The sequence below is a fragment of the Trachinotus anak genome, unplaced genomic scaffold, assembly GCF_046630095.1.
Source record: "Trachinotus anak isolate AG129_WGS33_773 ecotype Australia unplaced genomic scaffold, CSIRO_AGI_Tana_v1 ptg000019l, whole genome shotgun sequence".
NCBI lineage: Eukaryota > Metazoa > Chordata > Actinopteri > Carangiformes > Carangidae > Trachinotus > Trachinotus anak.
In genome coordinates this window covers 19,449,079-19,472,978 of record NW_027273870.1, presented here as the reverse complement: position 1 = coordinate 19,472,978, position 23,900 = coordinate 19,449,079, and the positions used below count along the sequence as shown (strand labels likewise).

General features: G+C 41.2%; 3 protein-coding genes across 9 annotated transcripts in view; 1 reads left to right on the top strand and 2 right to left on the bottom strand.

Moving 5' to 3' along the window:
* Window positions 1-7,022, top strand: part of lef1 (lymphoid enhancer-binding factor 1) — a 42,277-nt gene extending 35,255 nt beyond the window's left edge. For 3 of the 6 annotated variants that reach the window (XM_071504189.1, XM_071504188.1, XM_071504187.1), the window contains exon 10: window positions 6,807-7,022. In XM_071504189.1, coding sequence (XP_071360290.1) covers window positions 6,807-6,886 — 80 coding nt within the window. In that variant the 3' untranslated portion in view covers window positions 6,887-7,022. The remainder of the gene's footprint in view (window positions 1-6,806) is intronic. The other 3 variants (XM_071504193.1, XM_071504192.1, XM_071504191.1) reach the window with 2 other exon arrangements.
* Window positions 7,023-9,653: 2,631 nt separating this feature from the next.
* Window positions 9,654-14,161, bottom strand: hadh (hydroxyacyl-CoA dehydrogenase). Its single transcript, XM_071504194.1, has 8 exons — window positions 13,973-14,161; window positions 12,325-12,453; window positions 12,068-12,225; window positions 11,576-11,702; window positions 10,566-10,655; window positions 10,400-10,472; window positions 10,182-10,298; window positions 9,654-10,012 (listed from the first exon to the last, which is right to left on the bottom strand). The coding sequence occupies exons 1-8, from the start codon at window positions 14,087-14,089 to the stop codon at window positions 9,894-9,896; spliced, it is 930 nt and encodes a 309-aa protein (XP_071360295.1). The 5' UTR covers window positions 14,090-14,161; the 3' UTR covers window positions 9,654-9,893.
* A 2,043-nt stretch (window positions 14,162-16,204) lies between these two features.
* cyp2u1 (cytochrome P450, family 2, subfamily U, polypeptide 1) lies at window positions 16,205-21,946 on the bottom strand. 2 transcript variants are annotated; one of them, XR_011694458.1, is made up of 6 exons: window positions 21,338-21,946; window positions 19,100-19,750; window positions 18,209-18,370; window positions 17,889-18,056; window positions 16,802-17,780; window positions 16,205-16,707 (listed from the first exon to the last, which is right to left on the bottom strand). XR_011694458.1 is itself a non-coding variant. In XM_071505063.1 (5 exons), the coding sequence occupies exons 1-5, from the start codon at window positions 21,768-21,770 to the stop codon at window positions 17,599-17,601; spliced, it is 1,596 nt and encodes a 531-aa protein (XP_071361164.1). In that variant the 5' UTR covers window positions 21,771-21,946; the 3' UTR covers window positions 16,205-17,598. The 2 variants fall into 2 exon arrangements, 1 of the variants encoding a protein (XP_071361164.1); XM_071505063.1 differs by having other exon boundaries at window positions 16,205-17,780.
* Window positions 21,947-23,900: the final 1,954 nt, after the last annotated feature.

Genomic DNA, 23,900 nt, shown 5'->3' with positions numbered 1-23,900 from the left:
GAGCGAGCGCTAAAAAGCACTTTATCTCTGATCCAATAATTAGCAGCGCCTAGCCGCAGTGGGATGGACACCCTTGCTGATTCTCAGTGACAGCCTTAAACTAATATGCATAATACCAAGGATACTGCCACAACTCCCCAAGCCCTCAATTTATGCAGATCCCAAAGAGCTGGATTGAGGTTAGCTTGGTGTATTCGCCAAAAAACATCTTTAAATGAACTCGTTTGTCTGTTTCTTTTCATCTGCCCCATCTGTCTCCAACCCTGTGTGAACAATCTGAAAGGAAATTTGTTAATGAGTTAATTCTGAAGACACAATTTGAACACCTTTTTTGTGCAGTAGTTCAAACACAGTGAGCGTTTGCTCCATTAGATTTTATTTTTAGCACTTGCGGAGTCATAATGAAGAACATTCAGCATGACAAAATGAAATACTTCAGTCTAGGTAGATTTTATGGAGGGAAAATTGACTTAATACATTTTCATATTAACATATTTTATGGCTTCTGCTGAGTTTTTCTGCCTGTGAGGCAAACCAGGGGTTGAGTCGTGGAGCAGTGTTTTATGGCTTGACGTTGGTTCTCTTTGTTATCTTTAGCATGTCAAACACTGGGCTTGCCACACAGCTGGCTCTCACCACAGTGGAACAGCACTCTGAGAAGTCATTACTCTGACATTGTGAAATTAGGGTTTCCGTCTCTTCCCTTCATCACGCCATGCCCCAGCCTCCTTCTCCTTACTCCGACTTCATATGTGCACTTTTACATTTTTTTCCCCTCCTTTCCTCACTGTTCAGCGCCCATCTTTTCTTTTTTTTTTTTTTTTTTTTTTTTTTTTGCTTCCTCTCGCACTGTTAGCCTTTTGTCTGACTAAGCCCACTGATTCACAGCCTTTGAGATAGTTATCTGGCCGAGACACATACGTGCCCTCGAGGCTTTCTTCTGTTTCAGCCACTGCACATTTTTTTCACAGGGGGGAGACACTCCTAACAAAGGTGGCTTTTTAATTTTGCTAGCGAGGGCCACAGAGTTGCAAACACTTGCAAACTACCATAAAACTGCATGTGAGTCATCTTGCTCAGACTTTTATGAAGGTGCTCCTTTGTTGACATGCAAAATGGATGTCTTCACTAGTCAGTTTGCCCATACGCTTGAACAAGAGGTTTTATTTTTGTTTTTGTTTTTTTTAATCACATGATCCAGGATATCATGGCTTTTTTTTATGATATTTGGTAAGTGCATCAAGGGTCATCTCTAACCACATGTCCTGGTCCAGGAACATGAAAGAAAGTGTTGTTCAAGCAGGAGCTTTGGTGGTGGCTACTCTCTCTCCTCCTCTCTGTGCCTCAGCCGTGCCCCGGCTCTGCTCCCTCTGATGTGTGCAGCCAGAAGTCAGCTGTCAAAAGACTTTGATGAGCGAGGAGGGAGGAGGGAGTGAGTGTGTTAGGGTGAAGGGAGTGCAAGAAAAGGGCCAGAAGAAAATCCCTCATTCTCGAGGGTTCTGAGTTTAGCCAATCTCACTCAACTGCCACTCATCCTCCAGTCTCCATCCCTCATTTCTTCCCCCTTTCTCTCTCTTCATCCGATGCCTCTCGCCGTCTCTCTCTCGCTTTCTCCCAGACGCTCATCGCTCGCTGCACATTTCTCTCTCTGTCGCACACATCTGAGCAGCCAGCCACACACTCCAGCTGCAATTAGGCAAGATTCAGCGTCTGCCTCTATTTCCCGAGTCGTTTCAATTTGGCACCGAGCCTCCAGGCCACTGCGGCACAGCCCAGTGCCTCCACACCCCGCCTTATTAGTGACCTGGGATAATTGGGGAAGAAATCCGGATCGCAAAACTCACTGTAGGTCTCGCTCTGAGCGGCGAATAGGAGATGAGAGGATGTTTCTAAAACTATATGTCTTAAAAAAAAAAAAAAAAGTTATGGGTGGGGAGGTAGTGGAGAGAGATTTGGGCTTAAATCAGAGCGACGCCCCCAGCTAATGTTTCTGTGCGGAGGATATAGAATCGGAAATGTTCACCCCCACAGTCGTCCCGTTCTCCCACTCCCCTGACCTCCACAAAGCCTACTCTGTGAAGAAAAATAACCCTCTCAGCACTTAGCGTATGGACTTCCAGAGGGTGGCAGTATGTCAAACTCGATGTAATTTAAGTATGCATTTGTGGTCTGAGCTCAGAAGTACAAATCTTTTACCCTGACAAGGTTGTCTCACCCTGGTCTGGCAACCTTATTTGACACTTCTGAGAGAGAGAGAGAGAGAGAGAGAGAGAGAGAGAGAGAGAAAACAAAAACATTAAGACCAGGGTATAACCCTCTTAAAGGTCTGTGTTTACGTGTGAGAAAATGCAGCCATAGTGCTCCCATTGTTTAGACTGGGGCTTGAAATTTGTTTTGATTGAGTCACGGGCCTATTTTGTTGTGGTTTGGCCAGCTGCAGTAACAGTATGAGGGTTCAGTCTCTTAGCTTTTTTTTGTAATGTCTTCTTCACTTCCTCCCTTTCTCTCTCCGTCTGTCCCCCTCCACCTCCACCTCCACCTCCACCTCACCCCTGTGGCTCCTTGAGGCATTGCAGGCAGAGATATATGGCCGTGCACAGTACCCCCCTCGTGAGATGCCTATCTCTGAATGAAAGGCCTCCAGGTAACATGGGGGCATAGACAGGAAGAGAACAGTGGAGCTGGAGGAAGCTGTGTTTATTTGTATTTTACTCTAGTCAGTCTGGCCATTGTTAAAACAGGCAGAACCTCATCCCCAGCTCTTTTTTTTTTTTTTTTTTTTGATCTTTCACTCATCGTTTTCTGCCTCTTTCCTCACTCCTCCTTTTCCTGCTCCTTCTCCTCTGTCTTGACGGTGAATATGAGTGGCGGTGGAGGCCTTTGAAGCGAGACCACAGCAGAGGGAGCAGTCATTGTGTAGGCTCTTTGAATGTGCTGCAAGCACCCCCCCCCCCCGACATCCCCCAGCCTGCAGCGGCTCAGACTGAGCTGTGCGGGGGCACACGGCCAGACTTCAGCTGCCCGGGCCCCCAGCGATGCCGCCTCAGATGTGGGCAGCGCCTCCCACCACCTCCCCCTCCTCCTACCCCCACCCTCCTGTGCTCCCCTAGTCTCACCCACACATGCCTGAGGTTTGGGGTTTTGGTGACTCCCCCCTCCCCTTTTCCCCTTTTGACCACAACCAGTCCCCACCCTTCCTTACTCTCCAATATTCAACAGTCTTTCCTCCTCTTTCTCTTCACCATTTTAGTTCCAGCGCCTCCTGACTGACTTGTTAGTTGCTGATAGCCCCTGTGGTAAAGATACATCCCCCTCTGAGCCCCACTTTTGATTGGAGGTTGAAAATTTCAAAGCTTTTCTTAAAGTGGCGATTTCTTTTATGTTGAATGTCTCAGAGCTGGAAAAAGTGCTGACAGTGCAGAGCATTTTGTTTAAGACATCGGCCTCTCTTCCAGGTGCTTTTTTTTTTTTTTTTTTACATTTTTTTTATTTTTCCCTTGTCTTTAAAAGAGGTACTGCCACAACTTTATAGAGAGGAGGCTGCTTTGAAAAGGTGTCACCAGAGCCAGCTGTGTGATCCAGGCCAAGGTCACTGCCAAGACTTGTCACCACACCAGACTCTAATCTAAATGTGTGGACATTTCCTTACAGCTCATGGTCTGTTCGCCTGACCTCAGTGCATGATGTAACAAAGGGTTGGTACTATTTCTTTTTTTTTTAATTGGATCTCTGGTTGAAATCCAAGGGGCACCAGTTTCAGCAGCATCCTCGTTAGATTTGGTCGATTTAGCTGGTTCCGTTTCTGTTACATTAACCAATTGTGGTTCTTGTTACTTGTGCACTTCTTTAATTAATCAACTGGTCGATGGTCAGAAAATTAATTTTCAGTAAGTTGGGGAGTTGATTCATTTACAAACAAAACTGCTTCACATTCACTGGTTTCAGCTGCTTTTCTGTTTTTGAGCATCTTTTTTTTTGGTTCTCTGCTGTTAACAAAAACAAGCCCTTTCTTGCTTTGGGCTTTGAGAAATTGTGATATATTTTTTTCTGTCCATCTTTAGAGTAAACAATCCAACAGTTCAGAAAATAATTGAAGGAATCATGGATAATGGAAATATTTGCACCCTTGCAGTATTTTTGTGGCCTGACTTTGAAGTGACAGTTAAAGGATGTTCCAGTTTATTTCAACTCAGATGTTACCCATTTTCATTTCGGTTATCGTTCTGACATTACTCGCTGAGATCTGATAACAGGGCGAGATTGCTCAGGGGAAGTCCAATGGGGCAAGAAATATGTGCAGTGTGACAATCGGGCAGGTTGTATACAAACCCTCAGACTGCTTTTTTAGCAGAGTCATCATGTTCCTGCTTCTTAATTAACTTGGCGAGGACAGCCTTGTCATAACTGATAAAGAATGATGGTCAAAACCATGACATTAAAATCCAAGTTGTAATAAACAGGAATCATCCTTGAAAACTGATCTCCCCTTCACTTGCATTGCTCTCCCTTTCCCATCAGCCTTTCCCTCTCTTCCCTCCTCCAAATCTCCCGTCCTCTCTCTGCCATGGTAAAGTCTGCACCTCAGCCTGTGCTGGAGACACCTCTCTCCACTTGGCTTATTTTTAGAGTAATTTGTCGGCGGTGTTTTCCTTTTTAATGGCACCAAAAGAAACCCCAGAGCTCCGTGTAAGGAAGGAGGGAGGGAGCTGAGGAGGTGGGTGGGTCGGTGGGTTTGGAGGTTAAGGGGCTATAAGGCGGGTGGGCCCCAGCTGCGGGTGCTTTGATTTGGCCTGGGAGGTGAAAGCGGCGATTGAGACGCGAGGCTGTGCCAGTTATCTTAACCTCCCACACTTCAAAAGCTGGGCGAGAGCTTGTCTGACTCCTTCCTCCTCCCCTCTCCCTCCCTCCCTCCCTCCCTTTCTCTCCCCTCCGTCCCGGAGAGGGAAAGGAATTGGGGGAGAGAGAAGGGGGAAGACTAAACCTTTGCTAGCCGTCTGAACAGAGGAGCGTTTCATTTCCTGCAAAAAAAAAAAAAAAAAAAAAAAAAACTCGGCCAGCATTCCTGAGCACTAATGTAGAGGGAGGGTGATGGAGGGAGGTGAGGGGAGAGGAGGGGTCAAGTTGCTCCTGAATCCTAGTGTTTGTGTCGGCTGGACCTTGTGAAGCGCTGGCCTGCTGCCCCCTACAACCAACCACCACGCAAGCACACATCCCTGCTGTTACCACCAGCCCTTTTTTTTTTTTTTTGAAACACACACACACACACACATACACACACTCACAGTTTTCGCCCGCAGCCCCTCAGGCCTCTTCCCCAGGCAGGAAGGCCAGCGCTTTTCATGTCTGTGGTGGGGGAAGGAAAAATGCTCCCCAGGAAACAGGGTGCAGTACCGGGCGTGCGGGCCCGCTTTGAGATCCTGGGATGAAAAGAGGGAGGGCGGCGGAGGTAAATAAAAGCGACAGGGGCTCTCTCTTTCTCTCCGAGCGCTGTGTTCCTTTCAGTTTCTGCTCTGTGCAGCTTGGGGTCAGCTCTCCTCGGGAAAGGTGGCCTCCGTCCTGTTCCCTTTTATCCACATGTGGTAAAGCAGTCTGCAGGATGGTGTGTGTGCATGTTTGTGTGTGTGTGCGCTAAGACTTTTGAGTGTTAAGATGCTGCGAGCAGCAGGGCTCAGCTGACTTCTCTCCTACAAAAACACACTCTTGGCTTTGCCACAAGGGAGAGGCAAACTAATACCGTTTCTTTTCCTTTTTTCGCCTTCACAAAACATCCATCTTTTTGGTCGCAGGAGGCATCCATCCACCTCTGTCTCTGCCTCTCCACTTTGATCACAGATTCTATTTGATGCTGCTCTGGTCTAAAATAACTCTCCTTGGCTTGTCAATAACTGAAGCTAACTCTGTTATGTTAGCTCAGGCCCGGATCACGAGAGGGAAAAGAACACTTTTGCAGCTTGACAAACAATTTCCCTGTCAGGGAAAGGGGTCAATTTCATGAGAGTCCTGTGAAGTGGATTGAGCAGTTGGGCAACATTTTTACACTATAGCATCAACCTGCACCTGGACCGCATTGGTTCATGATAATTACCAACTACAGTTCCACGAACTGTGCTAGTTTTAACCGGCTAGGTCGATGTGGTGATCCTCCTGTGCGGAGAGTATTTCCTCATCTTGTTTTCCCATCGCCCACCTGCAGCAGCAGCAGCCTAAATGTCAACCAGAAGCTACACAATTGGGTGCTTGCCTTGAGAGAGTGAGAGGAGGAATGAGTCAGTCAGGGGAGGGCACAGAAGAGCGTAGCATTGCCAGCTGGGTCACGGCAACCCCCATGTTAGACTAGATCAAAGCCAGACCAGCCCACATCCTGTCACTGACCTATAACCCCCTCTGTAGTTCAGCTATTGGCTCAACACTGAGGCTTTCATTCAATCAGCTGTAAGATTAAGAACAAAAACGAACTAATGATTGATTATGTAGATGGTAATGATTGTGATTTGTCCCTCGCTGAAGTGGGGAAGCATGCTTGCATGCTGAGACACTTTTGAGTCATTGTGATTCATCTTGATATGTCTGGTTTTGGTTACTGTGACGTGAATGTGACCTGTGTTTTGGTGTGGGTTGCTGATGTGTTTTCAAATTTTTATTTATTTTTTTTTTTTTTTTTTCCCCCCATGGAAAATCTGCAGATTTTCCTTTGTATACAGATGCAGTTACTTCATCATTTGTGCAGTTGATTGATCGACTTTTCTTTTGTTCTCATCTGTTTTGTTTTTTTTTTTTCCTTTCTTTCTTTCTTTCTTCTTCTTCAGGAGGAAAACGGAACAATTTCTCCACATGCAAAGCGAAGGCAGCAGCTACGGGCCCTCTGCTAGAGATGGAGGCCTGTTAGATTCCATGAAGACCCTTAAATCTCCAAACTGAAGCCTCCAGTTCTCAGAGGACCCCCCCCTTCCCTCCTCCACCCTTCCCTCCCCCACCTAAGCCTACTCCCTTTCCTTCAACACAGTCACATGCCACCACCACCACCACCACCACCAAAAACACTTCACTGTTTGACTCTACTCCCTTCCTGAAGGCGCCTGCTGTAGAGACACTGAACTGAACAAGACAATCATGATTAGTAGGAGCACCCTCACGAAACCACGTTCTCGCACCGAAAAAACCCCCAGAAAACATCAATTTGACGTCTGTGTTGTGTCAGTTTCCTTTACAAATCAGCTTTACCGCAATCCAAGGCACTGCACTGAAAAACAGCAGCAATTTTGATGTGCGCACAAACTTCTCCCTTGCACCGCCCAAACTTTCCAAACACCTGTTTCTAAGTTATTGTAAGTTATTTGTCACCTCTGTTCCTTTGTATAGTTTATTAGGCCGACATTCGCTCCCTGAAAACCCCCTCCCCTTTCTCTCTCTCGCTCTCTCACTGGATTTTTGAGACCATTTGGGGTTTCGCCCGACTGACCAAACACCTCTTTTTAGACTGCACTAAGGAAGATGGAGGGATCTCATCTTGTCTAAGAAACGTCCTCAAGACGCCATTTTAGTTTGTTGCTGACCAGTTGGTGCAAAAAAGGATCAACAATTTGATTTGCTTTTCATTTTAGACTGAATTTTATTTTGAATGCTTTTTTTGTATCTTGAACCCTTGTTTTAATTTCTCGGTGTATATTTTAGTGATTCTTCTTTTTTTTTTCTTTTTTTTTTTAATATTGTTTTTTTTATATAGTGGTCTATATGAAAATAAGCTTTGGACACAGGAAAGCCATTTTTCTTGTTGAAGCGTCTTGCAGAAAATTAAAACTTAAGGCTTCTTTTGATAACTATTTGTAACAAATAGTGACCTCGAGTCTTGCTCAGTTGTAAAATAATGCTCAGTATGTGTACTTTTTAAAACTGTCAGGATATGTCAATTTTCTTGGTATTTTTGCAGGCAACATTAGGACAAAGGCGAGAGTGATAGCTCAGAGGCCTATATTTTATTGTTCTAAAACATGACAAATGAAGCAGATATATATATTTACCCCAGCACTTGGCAGTCTTTCTTTTATTGCAATGGACCTTTGTCTTTTCTCTCTGGTAGCTAATAGTGTGGTCTTTAGCCATGTTGTTTATTCCATGCAAGCATCTCTGTAACATTTTGATTTTAATGCTCTATTTTAGTATTACTTGATGAATTCCTTTTTTTATTATCATATTCTGGGTCACTGTCATCTTGGTAGAGCATTTTGCTTCCCAAGTGGTCATATTTGAACTGTTCCAACATGTTTTTTTGTTTTTGTTTTTTTGTTTTGTTTTTTTTTTTAAGGAAAAATAAAAAGGCACCATTGGCTCATGTGATCACTTGTGTGGTGGAAAGACCAGAGCTAGAAGTGCCAGACGTAACAGTCTGTGTGTCATCTTTGGAGGTTAAAGGTATCTATAGGCACTAATGTTACTCACAGTCATACACATTCAATACAACTTGCAAATTCAACTACAATCAGCTCAAAAAAAGTGACAAGTAATTAAAACTCCCAATACACACAATGCTCAGGGCTGCATTTGTACAGTATTATTGCAATGTTGGCAAAAAGAAAAGCACATCATCTGAGTATAAAAACCTTTCAACTGGGGATCAAGTTTCCAATGTTAAAAATATAGACTGGAAAACTCAATAAAACTCTTAGGGTAACAATATCTTTTAAGTGAACAACATTTTTGATGAAAGAGCCAAGATCAAAGGAAAAATTTCATTTCTAGACAAATCTGAAATGGGTCTCTCAAATGTCCCCATTTCAAGTAAAACAGCGCCACCTTGTGTTCCTGTTGGGTTAACAGGACATTTTGAAGAAACCAAGGGGGTGAGGCTAAAACATTCCTGAAATTTCAGGTGCTTCATAAAAGCACATGACATATGACTCTGTGCATTCAAATCAGTTTCATTTACAAAGCCCCAAATAACCCTTTAACACTGACAGAAGCTGTAATAATAGTATATTTATGAAGTCATGAACACTGACATAAACACCTTTTATGTTAATATGATGAACTTGTTTGATTATTGACAGATCCAGCAGAGAGGGAGAAACATTTATCATTCACTTGGAGTTGTGTTCGATTCCACCTGATGGATTTCAGTCCAGTATTCACTGTTACAGCGCTGTCCTCCTGGCTTGTTGGCTGCTAAATACTCCAATATGTTCACCAGCAGCTCTGATGTTGTTTTGTGTTGAGCAGGTAGTGTAAACCAGAGCAGTACAGTTGTGGCCCGGACAGCTAAACAGTGATCTGAAACTCACTATAAAGCTAAGTAAAGCCAAGGGTTGCTGCAGATAATTCATGATTATTTTCCGTAGGTGCATCAATATGAACAATCATCTTCCCATTTTCATTTGATACACATTACATTATTATGAAATTATTGATTATAGCTGCCTTCAATAATCAGTCGAATTGTACTGTTCAAACTGCAAAAGTTACTTTCTCTAGCACTGACCTGTGTGGCACATTCAATTTTTAAGCTGAAAGAAATGCCTCAGGTCGTAGTCAAAGGACTCAAAGGATATTCATTTGTGATATTTTTGAAGTGATGCTGGTAAATATGAGAGGCAATAAAAACCAAATTTTTACGTGTATCTGCAAAACAGTCGCTCATACAAAGGAATAAACACAAAGGATTCAAAAAAATCTATTCTATTTATTTCATTTAATCTCCTCACACATAAAGATGTCATTCAATGAATAAGTGCAGAAGAAAATGGGCTGACAGACAAAAGTTGACATTTCATGTAGAAGGCACAGGCACTTTGTATTTCTGTTTTTCTTATCAGTCCCCCTTGGATGGTTCATTTCTTATTTTTCTGACTAGTTTCAGATTGACGTCCTCCACACAAAACCAGAAGCACTGCAAAACTTAATTACTTGTACCTGTAGAATCCTTCTCCTGTCTTTTTGCCATATTTGCCCTCTGCAACCAACTTATTCAGCAGTTCACTTGGGGCAAAGAGTGGGTTGTCAGGATCCTTTGCGCTCCAACCTAAAAAAAATGCAATAATAGAAAGAAATAAGTTTTTACATTTAATATATTAGTTCATTCAAATTAGCTTTGTTTCTCCCTGCTTGCTGTGGTTTCATCTTACCAACAGGAAGTCAGTTTTAAATTAAAGTCATACCTGCAAATATATTTTCCATATAGTTTAACTCACCATCCATAATGAATTTCATTGTGTCTAGTCCTACATAGTCTGAGAGCTCAAAGGGTCCCATGGGGTAACCAGCACCAAGTTTCATGGCAATATCAATGTCCTCTTTGGATCCATGACCTGAGCATGAAAACAGAAAGAAACACACAAAAAAAAAAAAACGTTAACCCTAACCCAAAACTGCAGAAATCATTAAAAAAAAATCACGCAGGTATACACACCTCTCTCATGCAACCGGATGGCCTCCATTATGTAAGGCACGAGCAGGCGGTTTACAATAAATCCTGGTGTATCCTGAGTGGAGAGATGTTGGATTCTGCTGAGTGGGCGGTTTGATATATTCTGTGAGAGACTACAGCTGTAATGAAATCAGGCAGCAATTCTTACCTTGCAGGACACCGGTGTTTTACCAAGCATTTTGCTGAAGTTCAAGAGGGAATCAAAAGTCTCTTGGCTTGTTGCTGAGGTTCCAATGACCTGTGGAAGATGAATACTTCAGTGTTACTGCCATTACACACCTGTATAATGACTTGTACTTAAATGATTTAAGAACCTCACTGTCTGCACCACACCAGCCTGAAAAACATCTAATGCAAGTAAATGAATGCAAAAAGGACGCAGACAACAGCGCCCTAACAAAAAGGAGCGCCCAACAGTCAGACTGTGTGGTAGGCTAAGCTTTGGCCTCTTGCCACATTTTATATGCACTATTACAATATGCCTTTAAGCATAACTCAGAATATGGCAACCAAATCAAAAATGGGAATAAATGTACACTCAGCATTAATGTTGAGAGTATGTGTTGTTTAAACGAACACATGAATCACAGCAACGAGCTAGCGTGTAGGCTGCCACTGCCTTTCTGTGTTTTGGACGGACAGGACGGTGGGAGAGAAAGTGCAGTTTTTCCTTATTGTGCACACGAGAGACTTTTACAAATGTTCTTTTGTAGGAAGAAACTTGTTTGAACATACTGTGTGTGTATACTCATGTTATATGATATAATATTCATGCGTCCCACTGCATTGTTGCACACCTCTGTCTTAAATCTTCGTCATGTACATGCACTCTCGTAACAACCACAAGATGTTGTGCACATCGGGTCACTCAAGAAAACATACATTACCCTACATAATACTCAAGTACATGTAAAGGGGCATTATTTTGAAACAACAGCTTATATAACAACAAAGATAAATATGTTGAATGGATCCACTGGTCACATTGCCAATGCCAATGCACACACAGCCATGTACAATGTACATACACACACATTTCTGCTCACACTGTTTCACCTTGTTACATCTTGTGGTTTAACAATGTTTAACTACATTGTCACTTTTAAATAAAGAATAATAAAGAAAAATAAACGCGGGATTTTTTTTTCGGGGCCCCACCTCTACGAGCTTCATCATAGGGACTGGGTTGAAGAAGTGAAGGCCGCCAAATCTGTCCAGCCTGTTGGTGGAGCTGGCGATGTCAGAGATCGGCAGGGAGGAAGTGTTGCTGGCAAAGATGGTGTGTCTGAAATGCAAAGTGCAGAAAAACAGACAGTGAGTACCACATTATATGGATAGCAGTTTACACTAAAAATAGATGTGAGCCTTTAAAGACTTTTCCCTTTCACTGTCTAAATATAACATCTGATGCAGTCTTTTTAATGCTGACAACTGAAGAAGAAACATGCTTTAGATAACAGCACACACTGAACCCCATAAAACCCAGACCATGCAGGAATCGACTGCAGCTTCTGGATGGTATCCAGATCCAAATCCTCCTGGCATTTCCTGGCACGTGATTGCATAGTCATGATGCTACACTGATGCCACGCTGTTTTCCAATCTAACACTTAAAGCTAAGGAGTACAACAGGAATGGGACAGTGCTTACGCTGGTGCCAGCTTGTCAAGCCGACCAAAGAGATCCTGCTTGATTTTTAGATTTTCCACAATGGCCTCCAACACAAGATCCGAACTCTGAGCTGCAGATCCAGCATCTGTTGAGGATGAAACATTCTGAAGGACTTTCTGGACGAACTCTTCACCCGCCTGAGACAAACCAAATACAACATTATCCACTAATTGCACATATTTCACTCTATTAATGACCTGGTTGTTCATTTTGTCTGTTGATCTACTGTGTCTCACCTCTGGCTTATCAGCAAACTTCTTCTTGACCACTCTTTTAAGGCTCCCTTCAATCCCTTTGATAGACTTTTTCAGGATGTCGTCATTTGTGTCCACCAGCGTCACCGAGTGGCCAGTGGATGCAGCAACCTTCCAGAAAGAAACGAGTTCACAATAACTTCAAATACAGCCATAACTTGTCGGTGATAATGAGGTGGGAGCGGATAAGGTGATGGTATTCACCCTAAACCTGATGCATAGAGTGCAATGCACGTTGCGAGTGGTGGTGAAACAGCTTGACAAAGATCATAGAAAACAATCAAAAATAATATTAATACAAAAGTTAGTTGGGGTTTTTTTTTTGTATAAAAACGACAAACGCTGCAACTTGCTGTCAGACTGCATTCTGTTAGCATGTAGTATGTATTTGGGGCAGCTCACATTCTCCAATGGTAGGTTACTGCAGAGCAAATATGGAGAGCGACACCTTGTGGCAAAATCTGGTATCTTCTAAAATTCCCTGTAGTGCATCTGAAATGACTCCTTCCTTTGTCTTGTCTTGTCTTGTTATATTACACCACAAGGAAACAACTGCATTAATGGACAAGTGAATTACTTCATAACACAACTTCCTGATGGAAACAATCAGTCATTGTGTTGAGAGAAAAGAAAACTGTTTACTATCAAGGAAATGTAAAACTTTTTTTTTTTTAAAGGCTCATTGGCTACTATTGGATTTTATAGTTATATAATATGGGACACTTAAGAAAATGGTGTCTTAAAATAATGATTCGTAAGCAGAATTTCTTTTCAAATAGGACAGTACTGCGCCAAGGTTTAGTTACATGACTGACATCACTGACACCCAAACTGAGTATTTTGGGGGTTTGGACTGTTGGTTGGAGTAAAATACAACATTTGAAGACATTCCCTTGGCTTTAGGACATTGCATTTTATTTATTTATTTATTTATTTATTTATTTCACAGTTTTGTGACATTTTTATGGACAAAAAAAAATAAAAAAATAGAGAATTAACAGGAGATTTGCATCAATTTTCATTAAGACACATAAGTGCTGTTTTGTGGGATTCAAACTTAAGAACACACCGGTAAGTTACATTTTATAGTGTTGGCTGTTTGACATTTGTAATGAAAAAAAAAAAAAAACCTAACCTAACCCCCCCCCATTATTATATAATAGTCTCTCTGACTTCTATTGTTTTCGTTTAGTGTAATTCTATTTGTCTTGCCTTCAGGTTTTAGTAAAGTAAAAGGTATCCCGGCAAATATGGAGAGCGACACTCGTAAATGCGAGTGTCTTCGTATAAATATCATATTTTTTTAAAAGGAATTCTTTTTGTGCAGATGAATAAATCGGCAGGTTAATCGATAAGGAATCTAATCGGTAGATGCAGCGTTAAAGTTAGGCAGGATTTTACACGTCAATGACAACGTCGCACGTTTGCACATGTATGAACAGCTGTAAACGGAACAAATCCCGATTCCCAATCCGGGTGCTGTGATATTTTGTAGCCTTATGTGACACAACACGGTCACAACTTGAAGCGCCCGGTCTTATTTGTAGCATGCCAGCTGGCTAGTTACATGGAGCTAACTGCTAAACCACTCGGCTAAACAGAGCCCGCCCGGAGGCATTTCGCCGCGTACCTGTGCAATTCCCGCACCCATCTGTCCACCGCCGATGATCGTCACATGTTTAATGGCAACATTTCTCACAGCCGAGGACGAGAGACCTCTGCAGAGCTGGTGGGTGAAGAAAGCCATTCTGCGTGGACCTGCAGCAACGGGACTCCAGACTCACAGCTCCGGACCCGGACACGTAAGGAAGTGGGAGGAAGGTCGCTGGTCACATGATCATAAAGACACTTCCGTGACCTTTCACACACATATTCACATGGGCTACAAATCGACTCATAATAGTAACAGGTGAAGTGTTACAAGTTGAAAACTCCTGTCTCTCACATATTCAGATTTAGCAAGAGTTACATTATCATTAGTATTATAATACTGAATATTGGATTGATAAGTGCTGGGTTTTACTATTTAACCCAGAATGCTGGGTTGGTCATTTGACCCATGCTGGTGAGTGAAATTAACTCTGTAGCTGGGTTACATATTACCCATACACTTGTTATTTCTTGTCTCATTGCCTTGATACTTTTACATTTAATAACAACAACAACAACAACGACATATAACAATTATTATTGTTGTGTATTTAATGATAACTTCTCATAATCATAATCATTTTTTTTTTTTTTTTTGCCAAAACAAGTTATTGTGCTTGAATACTTGTACAAAATATACAATAAACTGCATGCTAGAGAAACCCCCAGGTGGGGAGGCACTGCTTGTAACTGATGTCAAACAAACATCTGCAGCCACCAGTCAAAACTTAGTGTTACAGTATAACTGACATTTAAGTTATGAAAAAGAAAAAGTGAGAATCAAGATTATTGTATAAACATTCCAAATATGGTCAAATGCAAATATGTGAAAGGCAAAAAATAATTTTATATCAAAACTCTTTTGCTTTTGAACAAGCAATTTGGACTAATAATACTATTATTGCTTATATTACTTTAATGTTGTCATTATCATTAAAACACACGTCTCTGAGTGACGTCACCACTGTGTACGTGCACTCTATCCGCGGTCCCGCTGTGTCACGGGAACGAGGATGGTTGCTAGGTTACTGCTAGCGTCGTCAGGACGAGAACAAGTTAGTGTGAAAAGCGAATAAACGACACAAAGGCGAGTTTTCTTCTACACAAACCAAGTTCATTGATGTTGTGTTTTGTTTTTCTTTTTGTCGCACTTGTTCGTCACTTCTTACACTTTTTTTCAGGAATGTAATTGTTTTTAATCGATATATTCGCCGCATAACTGGATTCACTAAGACGCCGATATGATTTTTCATAACTTCCTCCGTAACAGTTTCTTCAGGTATTTTAATTTAAGTCACTGAGCTTCTGTGTGATAGTTTCTGTGATGTGTGAGCAGCAGTGTCTCATCCTGGCTGCAGTTCACCAGCCTGTCATCCGTGTTATTATTTTATAGATTATTTAATGACCTTCACTGTGTCAGCGGGTTAAATGATAACTGAGTCCGGCCTGGATGCAGCGTCCTCCGGGTCAGCAGCGGGGGCCTGAGCTGCTGCAGCCCGCTGCCCCTCTCTGTCCCTGAGGGGAAGAACCGCCCTGGACGTCCTCATCAGAATCAGAATCAGAATCAGAATCAGTTTTATTGCCAAGTATGTTTTCACATACAAGGAATTTTTTCTGGTGATTGGTGCAATTGATCAGCAACAGTGGGGCTCTCTAGCCTTGTTGATGAGGCTAATAGCAGATGGGAAGAAGCTATTTTTGTGGCGAGAGGTTTTGGTCCTGAAGGACCGCAGCCTCCTGCCAGAGGGGAGTGTCTCAAAGAGTTTGTGTCCAGGGTGGGAGGAGTCAGCTACAATCTTCCCTGCACGCCTCAGAGTCCTTGAGGCGTACAGGTCCTGGAGGGACGGAAGATTGCAGCCAATCACCTTCTCAGCAGAGTGGATGATACGCTGCAGTCTGTTATTGTCCCTCTCTGTGGCAGCAGCGTACCAGATGGTGATGGAGGAGGTGAGGATGGACTCAATGATGGAGGTGTAGAAGTTCACCATCATAGTCCTTGGCAGGTTGAACTTCTTCAATTGCCTCAGGAAATACATCCTCTGCTGAGCTTTTTTGATGAGGGAGCTGATGTTTAGCTCCCATTTGAGATCCTGTGTGATGGTGGTTCCCAAGAACCACTCATCATCTCACATATTCTCATCACCGTCTCTCTAACGCCCCACGTCCTCAGTGTGTGCTCACTATACAGTTTGCCATTTAAATTAAATATTTATTTTTAAAAAATAATTTTGATATATTTTTCATTTTCAAATCAAATATCTGTGAAACAGAACAGTGAAAAATAGAAAGAGGGCTAAGTAATGACGGGACATAAAGCTTCACTACAGCAATGCAGTTTTGATTTTTTTTTTTATAGAAGGCATGCCGTATAAATATGCTTCTCAATGAGAGAAAGTAAATGTAATAACTTTATCTGATGAGTTGTAGTTATCTGTCACATGCAGCATCCATATCTTAAAAATGCCTAATTACGTGACTGTAATTCTGTACTGCACGGTATAAGTGGTTTTTTAGTGCTTACTCAATAAACATCTTATAAAAAGTGCCAGAATGACCCCAGCTGGGCTGTTTACTTCTATTGTTTTTCTAAAATTATGATTGGGTATCAGTTTGATTTTACAGAATGGGGGTAAAAAAAAGACTTGAATGATGATATTTATGGGTGCACATATCAGTGGTTCAAGATACCCAAAACCTAATTATCATTCGGAACCACTCACATGAGCATTTCTCAGCAACAGATACAGCACTTTTAAAGTTTAGCAATAGCTATGTCCCCCCACTGCTCTGGTAAAATAATATCTTGTACATTTTTTAAAAAAGAACAAAAAACAGAACAAAACTATACATTCGAGACCCAAGATAAATTGAGGTAATTGTTGGTAAGATAATTCATTTTACATAGACAGGTTGCCAAAAATGTATACATAAAGTCTATTAGCAAATATAGCTTTAAACTCTGGGACAAAAAAATATTTCTTTCTCTTATGCCTTTATAAAGGACATTACATGGAAAGATATGTGTGGTGATTTCTATAAATCTTTGGTATGCACCTTAAAATAACAAAATGATAACATTTCAATCCAGACATTCAGCAGGTTTGTCTTTTAAAATTAAAGACATTTAGCATATCATACCGACCTTACTGACCAATTAGCTGATTGACAAATAATTAATAAACAGAATTATGATAACAGACCTTAATTATTATTTGATAATCATGTAAATATACAAAACATTTTCCGCTTACTGATTCTTAATTGAGAGAATTTAAAGTGACTCTTGATCATATCATGGTAATGCCCCATTTTTGACCCGATGTCAAAAATGCCCCCATCCAATTTTTGTTGTGTATTTGTCATTATTTTTGAAATATTATGAATTAAATTACTTGAATAATCTGAAAAATAACCAATAAATGTATAAATAATAAAATAATAATGACATATGCAGAGGAGCCACATTCTATTCAAGTAATATATCTTAATACTTTCCAGAAATGAAATGGTCTGTCCAGGAGTCCCTACTAACATCTATGGCCTTTTGTTTTCCAAGGACCCTGGCATAAGGGCACAAAATCTGTTCAAACCAAGTCTTCCACTGTTTCAACTACGAGTGCTTACACACACATTGTATGGGCAGGGTGACAGTGTCAGGCCGAAGCGTCCGTGCAGGGAAGGAGGAGGCGTTCCCTCTGGGAGTCTGAATTTGAAGGCCTGCAATAAGCTGGTAACTGTCAGGAACAGCTCCATCTTGGCCAGCTGTTCGCCCATGCAGACCCTGCGACCTGGGGGATATATGGTACAAATCATTACATCCTGTGCACACACAGTTAAAATTAATTTAATTATCAATGTTTCAGTTGTTTAGCCCATACAAGTAAGGAATGGCATACCAATCCCAAATGGTATGAAACACTCTTTCCTGAGCAACTTTCCGTCTTCATCCAAGAAGCGTTCTGGGTTAAAATTGTCTGGGTTGTCCCATAGAGTGGGATCTCTATGGACAGACCACAGATTGGGCAAAATAACGGTCCCTTTGGGAATACTGTAGCCTCTGAACACTGGAAAGGGGGAAAAAAAAGCCTATTACACTACCATTATCTCAGTGAATTAGCTCAGGAAATTATGAGAAATCTTCATCATGCCTGTAAGACAATTATGGTCTGAGAGCATTTAGTGAAAAAAACGGGTCAAAGGTGTTGTCTAAGTTCACCTGTTGTCTTGGAGGCCATATGCGGAATACCCAGAGGAACCACTACAGTTAATCTCTGCACCTCCATGATGGTGGCTTCAGTAAAGGGCAAACTTCCCTTATCAGTCATAGACGGTACCCGACGTCTCCCCACCACTTCATCAATCTCCGCCTGGACCTTGTCTAAAATCAAAAGAGGAGAAGCAAGGCAGCATTAAGCAGATCATGTGTGCATGATTAATGAATCTAATCTCATCAAATCAGCTAAAACACAGTGTGATTTCAAGACACTTTTTAGGCTGATCAAAAAATATTAAAATGCAGTAGTGAATGCATGTTTTGATCTGCTGAAACAGTTGAGGAAGTGGTTGAACATATGAATGTGCCAGACATTTTGATGTCCTAAAATGAGGATGTATTTGAGCTGTGGGTTCCCACAGCCGATTTCCAATTCCCTTTTTCCCCAAAACTGTTTGCTATTTATGCAGAAAACAAGGTCTGTGGTTCATGTAAGCTTAAAACATTTGATCTAGTTCTACAACATCAATTTCAAACTATAATGTTGTGTTGTGTTTCAATTACATTTCATATTATTGAATTATTTATACTGTTTGAAATTAAGAATGTATTGCATCATTGATTCAAATGCAGTAGTGTATTGATTTGTGAAATCATCTTGCCATTGGAACTCAGTTGCACACAAGTGATTTTCTGCAGAGCCAGTATTAAGAAATAATTATAACTTCAAAATCAGACAGCATCTGATTGGAGATTTTACGGGTGATGGTCCCACAGCCGCACTCTAGTGTCTCTCTGGAGGTCAGTTTTGCACAAGCAAGCTACATAAAGTGCTAGATTTTAATGATCTGTAAGCATTTGCTGTGGCACGGGATGGACCGTTGCTATGTTTACCTTGGATATCAGGGTATAATACCATGTAGAGCAGAATCCACAAAACTGAATTAGTGGTAGTGTCAGTACCAGCGATGAAGAGATCTCCTACTATATAAAAGAGGTAATCGTCTGTGAAGCTACTGTCCTTCTCTCCAGCTGCTTGCTGGGCCAACATCTCCATTAAGTACATGTCTACAAGGTCCCTTGGATTTTCAGGATCTAATGTTTCCCGATGTTTTGCAATAATCCTCTTCAGAAACACTGTGATGTCTCTTTCCACCTGCCTCAATTCCTTGAAGACCCCAAAAGGCAAATAGTAGAGCAGTGGAAAGATGTTGATGAGGACTGCAGGGCTGTTGACACAGATCTCCAGCCCACGCTCCATCAGGTCCAGCAATGTGCGGAACTTGCGGTCTTCATGATGGAAGCGTTGACCCAGGATCATTGAGCAAATGACATTTGACACAGCGTTGCTGATCAGCGGGGCCAGGTTCACACCGAGGCCTCCGGACTCCTCATTACGTTGTAGCAGCTCTGTTTTGATGGTGGTGAGGCCTTGCAGAATGCATGGCTCAAAGCTCAACTTTCCCAGGCCAAAAGTTCGGAGTATGGTGTGGCAGAATTTGCGTTGCTTTTTCCATATGGGCCCATAAGGTGCAAAGACTATTCCTGAAGTTCAATTAAAAGCAGAAAAGGGGCAGGTTATGCCTTAGGTCATTAACATCAATAAAGAGAGCATTTAGGTCAGGGTCAGTATAGTCAGTTTTTCATCCTTATCTCTATGGACTCATCAAATGTTAGCGTACCCATAAACAGTTATACTTCTCCCTAAACCCTGTATTTGATAACACAGGCCTTAAAGTATGACAGACTTATTTTGTCCTTTAAACCTTTCAATATTATCTTTGACTAGATATAACAAGGGACTTTGCAGTCTGTGATACCAAACTTATTTGTATTTGCTATTTCCCAACCGGTTTACTGCATAGCCCAATTTAGGGTGGTAAATGAAGCCTGTCTGTAAGTTTAAGCTATTTTGATGAGTACTGATGTGTATACCGAAGTCTACAATATATTACGTACACCTATAAAACCAATGGAGTCAAATACAACAGCCCTGCAATAAATCCTGTCTCCACAAAGGTATTAATGTTCAGGTTTGTTGAAAGTGTTTAAGAGAGGTATTGATTCAACTTCATGGTTATTTTGGAGGCTAGTTTGCTGTCCAGCTGTATTAGGTAATACTCTGGACGGAGTTACCAACAGGCTAACAACTCTTCTGGGCCCCCAGACCTTCAGGTGCCCCAGATGCTGTGGCAACTAGTTTGTGGTCATTTGTTTGGGAATATGTGCTAAAGCACAATAGAAACTGAAATAATGAGACTTTAAGGCAACTTCTGCTTTCTCAAACTTTTAAATGGGGCTGAGCCCATATGGGCATACAAGACGCAAGACAGCGACAACAGCCAGGATGGTCACACGACAAACCATAATGTACAGTTCCACAAATTCAAAAAGGAACAAAAGCTCTAGTTAACATGCGTGTCCTATTATGAGTGATGCAGAGTTCTCTGTGCTGGCTGCCATGCATTCTTTATACATCACACCAAAACAAAAACTAATGAACTTTGCCCCTGCAGGTTTGAGGACAGGTTCACATTTTTTCAGGCCTATCTTAAAACAGTCCTCACATGCTCATATCTACAGTGAAACAGTTTTTCTTTTCTTTTTTTGCTGTAATTGTTGGTTTAAAATATATTTTTAAATTTCTTTCTGGTCACTATGGACAGAGGGGCTAATTACAGCAACCAAGAACGCTTTAAGTGTACATACAGTCTGGATATGTCAGTATTAAGTATTTGGATCTGCTACCAGTATTAAGATACACCGGAGAAAATGTGCATCTTATCCTTTAATCTGCCTGTGGTAATACTCAGAGGTGCTTCTAACAATTGCCCACCCCATTTCTTATATCAACCAGAGCAGACTAATATTAGAAACACCTCTCTGCATAAAACAATACAATTAAAAAATATATATATTTGTCTCTAACATGACAAATCAACTCTCTAAGGTTTAAACAAGAACTGGATCTATTGAAGGGCTTGTCTTATTGCAGGTGTGGGTGAATTTGATAAGGAGGAAACTGAGTGTGTGTATGAATGTCTGCGTTTAGCATGCTTATAGAATTTGCTCACCATACATTCAGGGGTGGAAATCAATTGAATGGCCTCTTTAATGCAAACACTTTCTTACCTTTGCGTTTGGTCATGATAGTGACAGTGGGGATATCCGGTCTATCGGAGAACACCTCAGGATGGTTGGACAGAGCGTCCTTGACCGCTTCATAGCCATTAAGCACAACAATCAACTGACTGCCAACAAAAAGGCTGTACACGTTACCGTACGTGTTGGCTTGCTCCGTTAAAATCACTAAAGCGTTTTTCATCGCACCGGCGCTGCCGGAGCGCTGCCCGAACCTCCTCTGGATGAAAGACGGGATGAGAAAGCCACCGAAGTTGCCGACTACAGGCCAAGGTTTAGGACCCGGAGGAATATTTGCGAGGTGTCGCTGTTTCTGATAAAAATGAACTAAATAAAACACCAGCAAGGACACGAGCAAAGCCGCAATGTTTACACGCGACAGTACGCAGCTGCTCGCCTGCTCCAGCGATGGCAGCGGAAACATTGTGTTAAGACTTCAAGAAACTAAATTCAGTGAGCTGACAAAACTAGCCCATTTTCAGGATCGCCCATAGAGTCCTTTTAGTATCACTTATACTGTGCCAACACCACGACACTGGTATTTACCGCACCGGCGCACACTCTTCCTGTGTTGTTGTAAAACAGTAAGACTCAACGTTATTCCGTTATTGTCTCCCTATTGGCCGACAGACTTGTGGCCTGCTGTGATTGGTGGGACTTTAGAGTCAGTTTTTCCAGCCCTCTGAAATGTCTTACAGGCTACAGTGCGGTTTTTGCATCAATGTTGCTGTCGGTGTACATTAGTGACTTCGGAAACAAATAAATCAATAAATAATAAAAAGTGGGGACAAATAAACTGATATTATTCATATTATTATTTATTTATGTCATATTTATTTATTTATTCCTTTTGATTTGTCACATTCATTTGTGTATTAACCCTATAATGCCAAATGCATCAAATTTGATGCAAGCATTTCTGAGACCTTATGGTAAGAACTTCACTCAAAACCCTCTTGTATCCAATCTGATACTTGTCTTCCAACCCCTGGTGGAAACCTTTATCACTACAACAATTCAAACAGTACATGGGACGATCCAAGTTGGCCACCTTCAGATGGTTCCCAACTCACTGGATCAAGGTAAAGAAAATTGCGATTTTTACGATTTTTCAGTGACATTTTCTTTGAAATTTTTAGTAATATTCTAACATGAACACTTAATCTGTTGAAGCAAGTTATAATTACATAATTTTTTGCATTTTAGTATGTAGAGAAATCGTGTAGAAAATTTGGAAAAACCTATATGCAAATAATTTTTTGTAATTTTTTTTTTTTTTTCAAATTTTGTGAAAGGGCCAAATAAAGGTTCCAGATTCAAGAAATCAGAATTTTCTGTCCATTATTTCTGGGGTCAGGCAATACAGGGTTCATTTTTTAAATTACAGTTTAGCTTAGTTTGTTTACTTGCATGCACGATTTGAAAAGAAGTACAAATAAAGATGAACACATATAATGTGCAAGGGTAGGCAAAGAGGGTTATATTGGAGGACTAAAGGCTCGGGGTAGAGTGGGAATAAAAATCAGCCCAGGACTTTTGACTCAGACTGGCCCGCCAAAGCCAGTCTAGAGACACTCCATCACATACATCCCATGTCACACTTCGCTGGAACTGGTCTAAAAGTATACTTTGGCTGAACAGAAGTTGCATCTTCTATATTTCCAAAATCAAGCTTGCTATGAACCCAGAAGCTGTATGGGGACTGAGGAAATCAATGCTTTCTTCGGCAGAAATGTGACACACACTGTCACACATAAGGTCTCAGCCCAGAAAGTTAAAAGGGCATACATAACAAGGGTTAATTTAGAGTCTAAAAATTAACCTAATGTCTTTGGACTGGGGAGAACACGCCAATTCCAGGCCCAAAGTTCAAACCCGGAACCTTTTTGCTGTGAGGCGACAGTGTGCCCATGTTCACATTTGTAATTCCCAAACATTCCCAAAACATTGTTAATGGTTCAGATATTGGCTCAAATCCTGGTGCTCCTGTACTGTTTTAGGAATTTAGATGTTTTAGATGCATAAAAATGTACAAATCTTGTCACAGTCACTTAAAATTATTATTACTAAACGGTCGTGGGTTGTCCCTATTATTAACAAATATAACAGAAACATACATAGTGCAAAGTACAAAGTACAAAGTACAGTACATAGTTGCTTGTCAATCCATTAATTTTATAATATAAGGAGCTTCTTTAGGTGGACACTCTCTGGATTTCTGTCTTTTCTTAGTATTCTTTGGTTTATCTAATGCTTCCTTTTAATGTAACCCATAAACTTAGTCTCTGTGTTGCAACTGCTAATTACATTAAAACTTGCATATTTGTTTGAAACATACAGATAACACGAGAACTTAATCCAAATGTAGCGACAGATCTTATGCTTAAATTCATAATAGTTTGTAAAGTATATGATAAAAAGTTGGGGGTTACACTGCACAAATACAAGAGTTATACAACCTTATTTCTTAATGTGGACAATTTTAATACATAGGCATGACTTTATTTTCATGCATCATATGAATTATTTTAGAAAACGTATATTTCTTTTAACT

Bases quoted from the DNA above. Each gene is read 5' to 3' on its own strand.
- cyp2u1 (XM_071505063.1), bottom strand. From the start codon at position 21,770: ATGTTTCCGCTGCCATCGCTGGAGCAGGCGAGCAGCTGCGTACTGTCG. The intron at 18,371-19,099 runs GTAAACATAGCA...TTTTGATTTTAG, and splicing joins ATTATACCCTGATATCCAAG to ACAAGGTCCAGGCGGAGATT. The intron at 18,057-18,208 runs GTGAACTTAGAC...CCCCCTTTCCAG, and splicing joins TATGGCCTCCAAGACAACAG to TGTTCAGAGGCTACAGTATT.
- hadh (XM_071504194.1), bottom strand. From the start codon at position 14,089: ATGGCTTTCTTCACCCACCAGCTCTGCAGAGGTCTCTCGTCCTCGGCT. The intron at 10,656-11,575 runs GTGGGGCCCCGA...CATCTTCCACAG, and splicing joins CTATGATGAAGCTCGTAGAG to GTCATTGGAACCTCAGCAAC. The intron at 10,473-10,565 runs GTAAGAATTGCT...CTCTCCACTCAG, and splicing joins AAACACCGGTGTCCTGCAAG to GATACACCAGGATTTATTGT.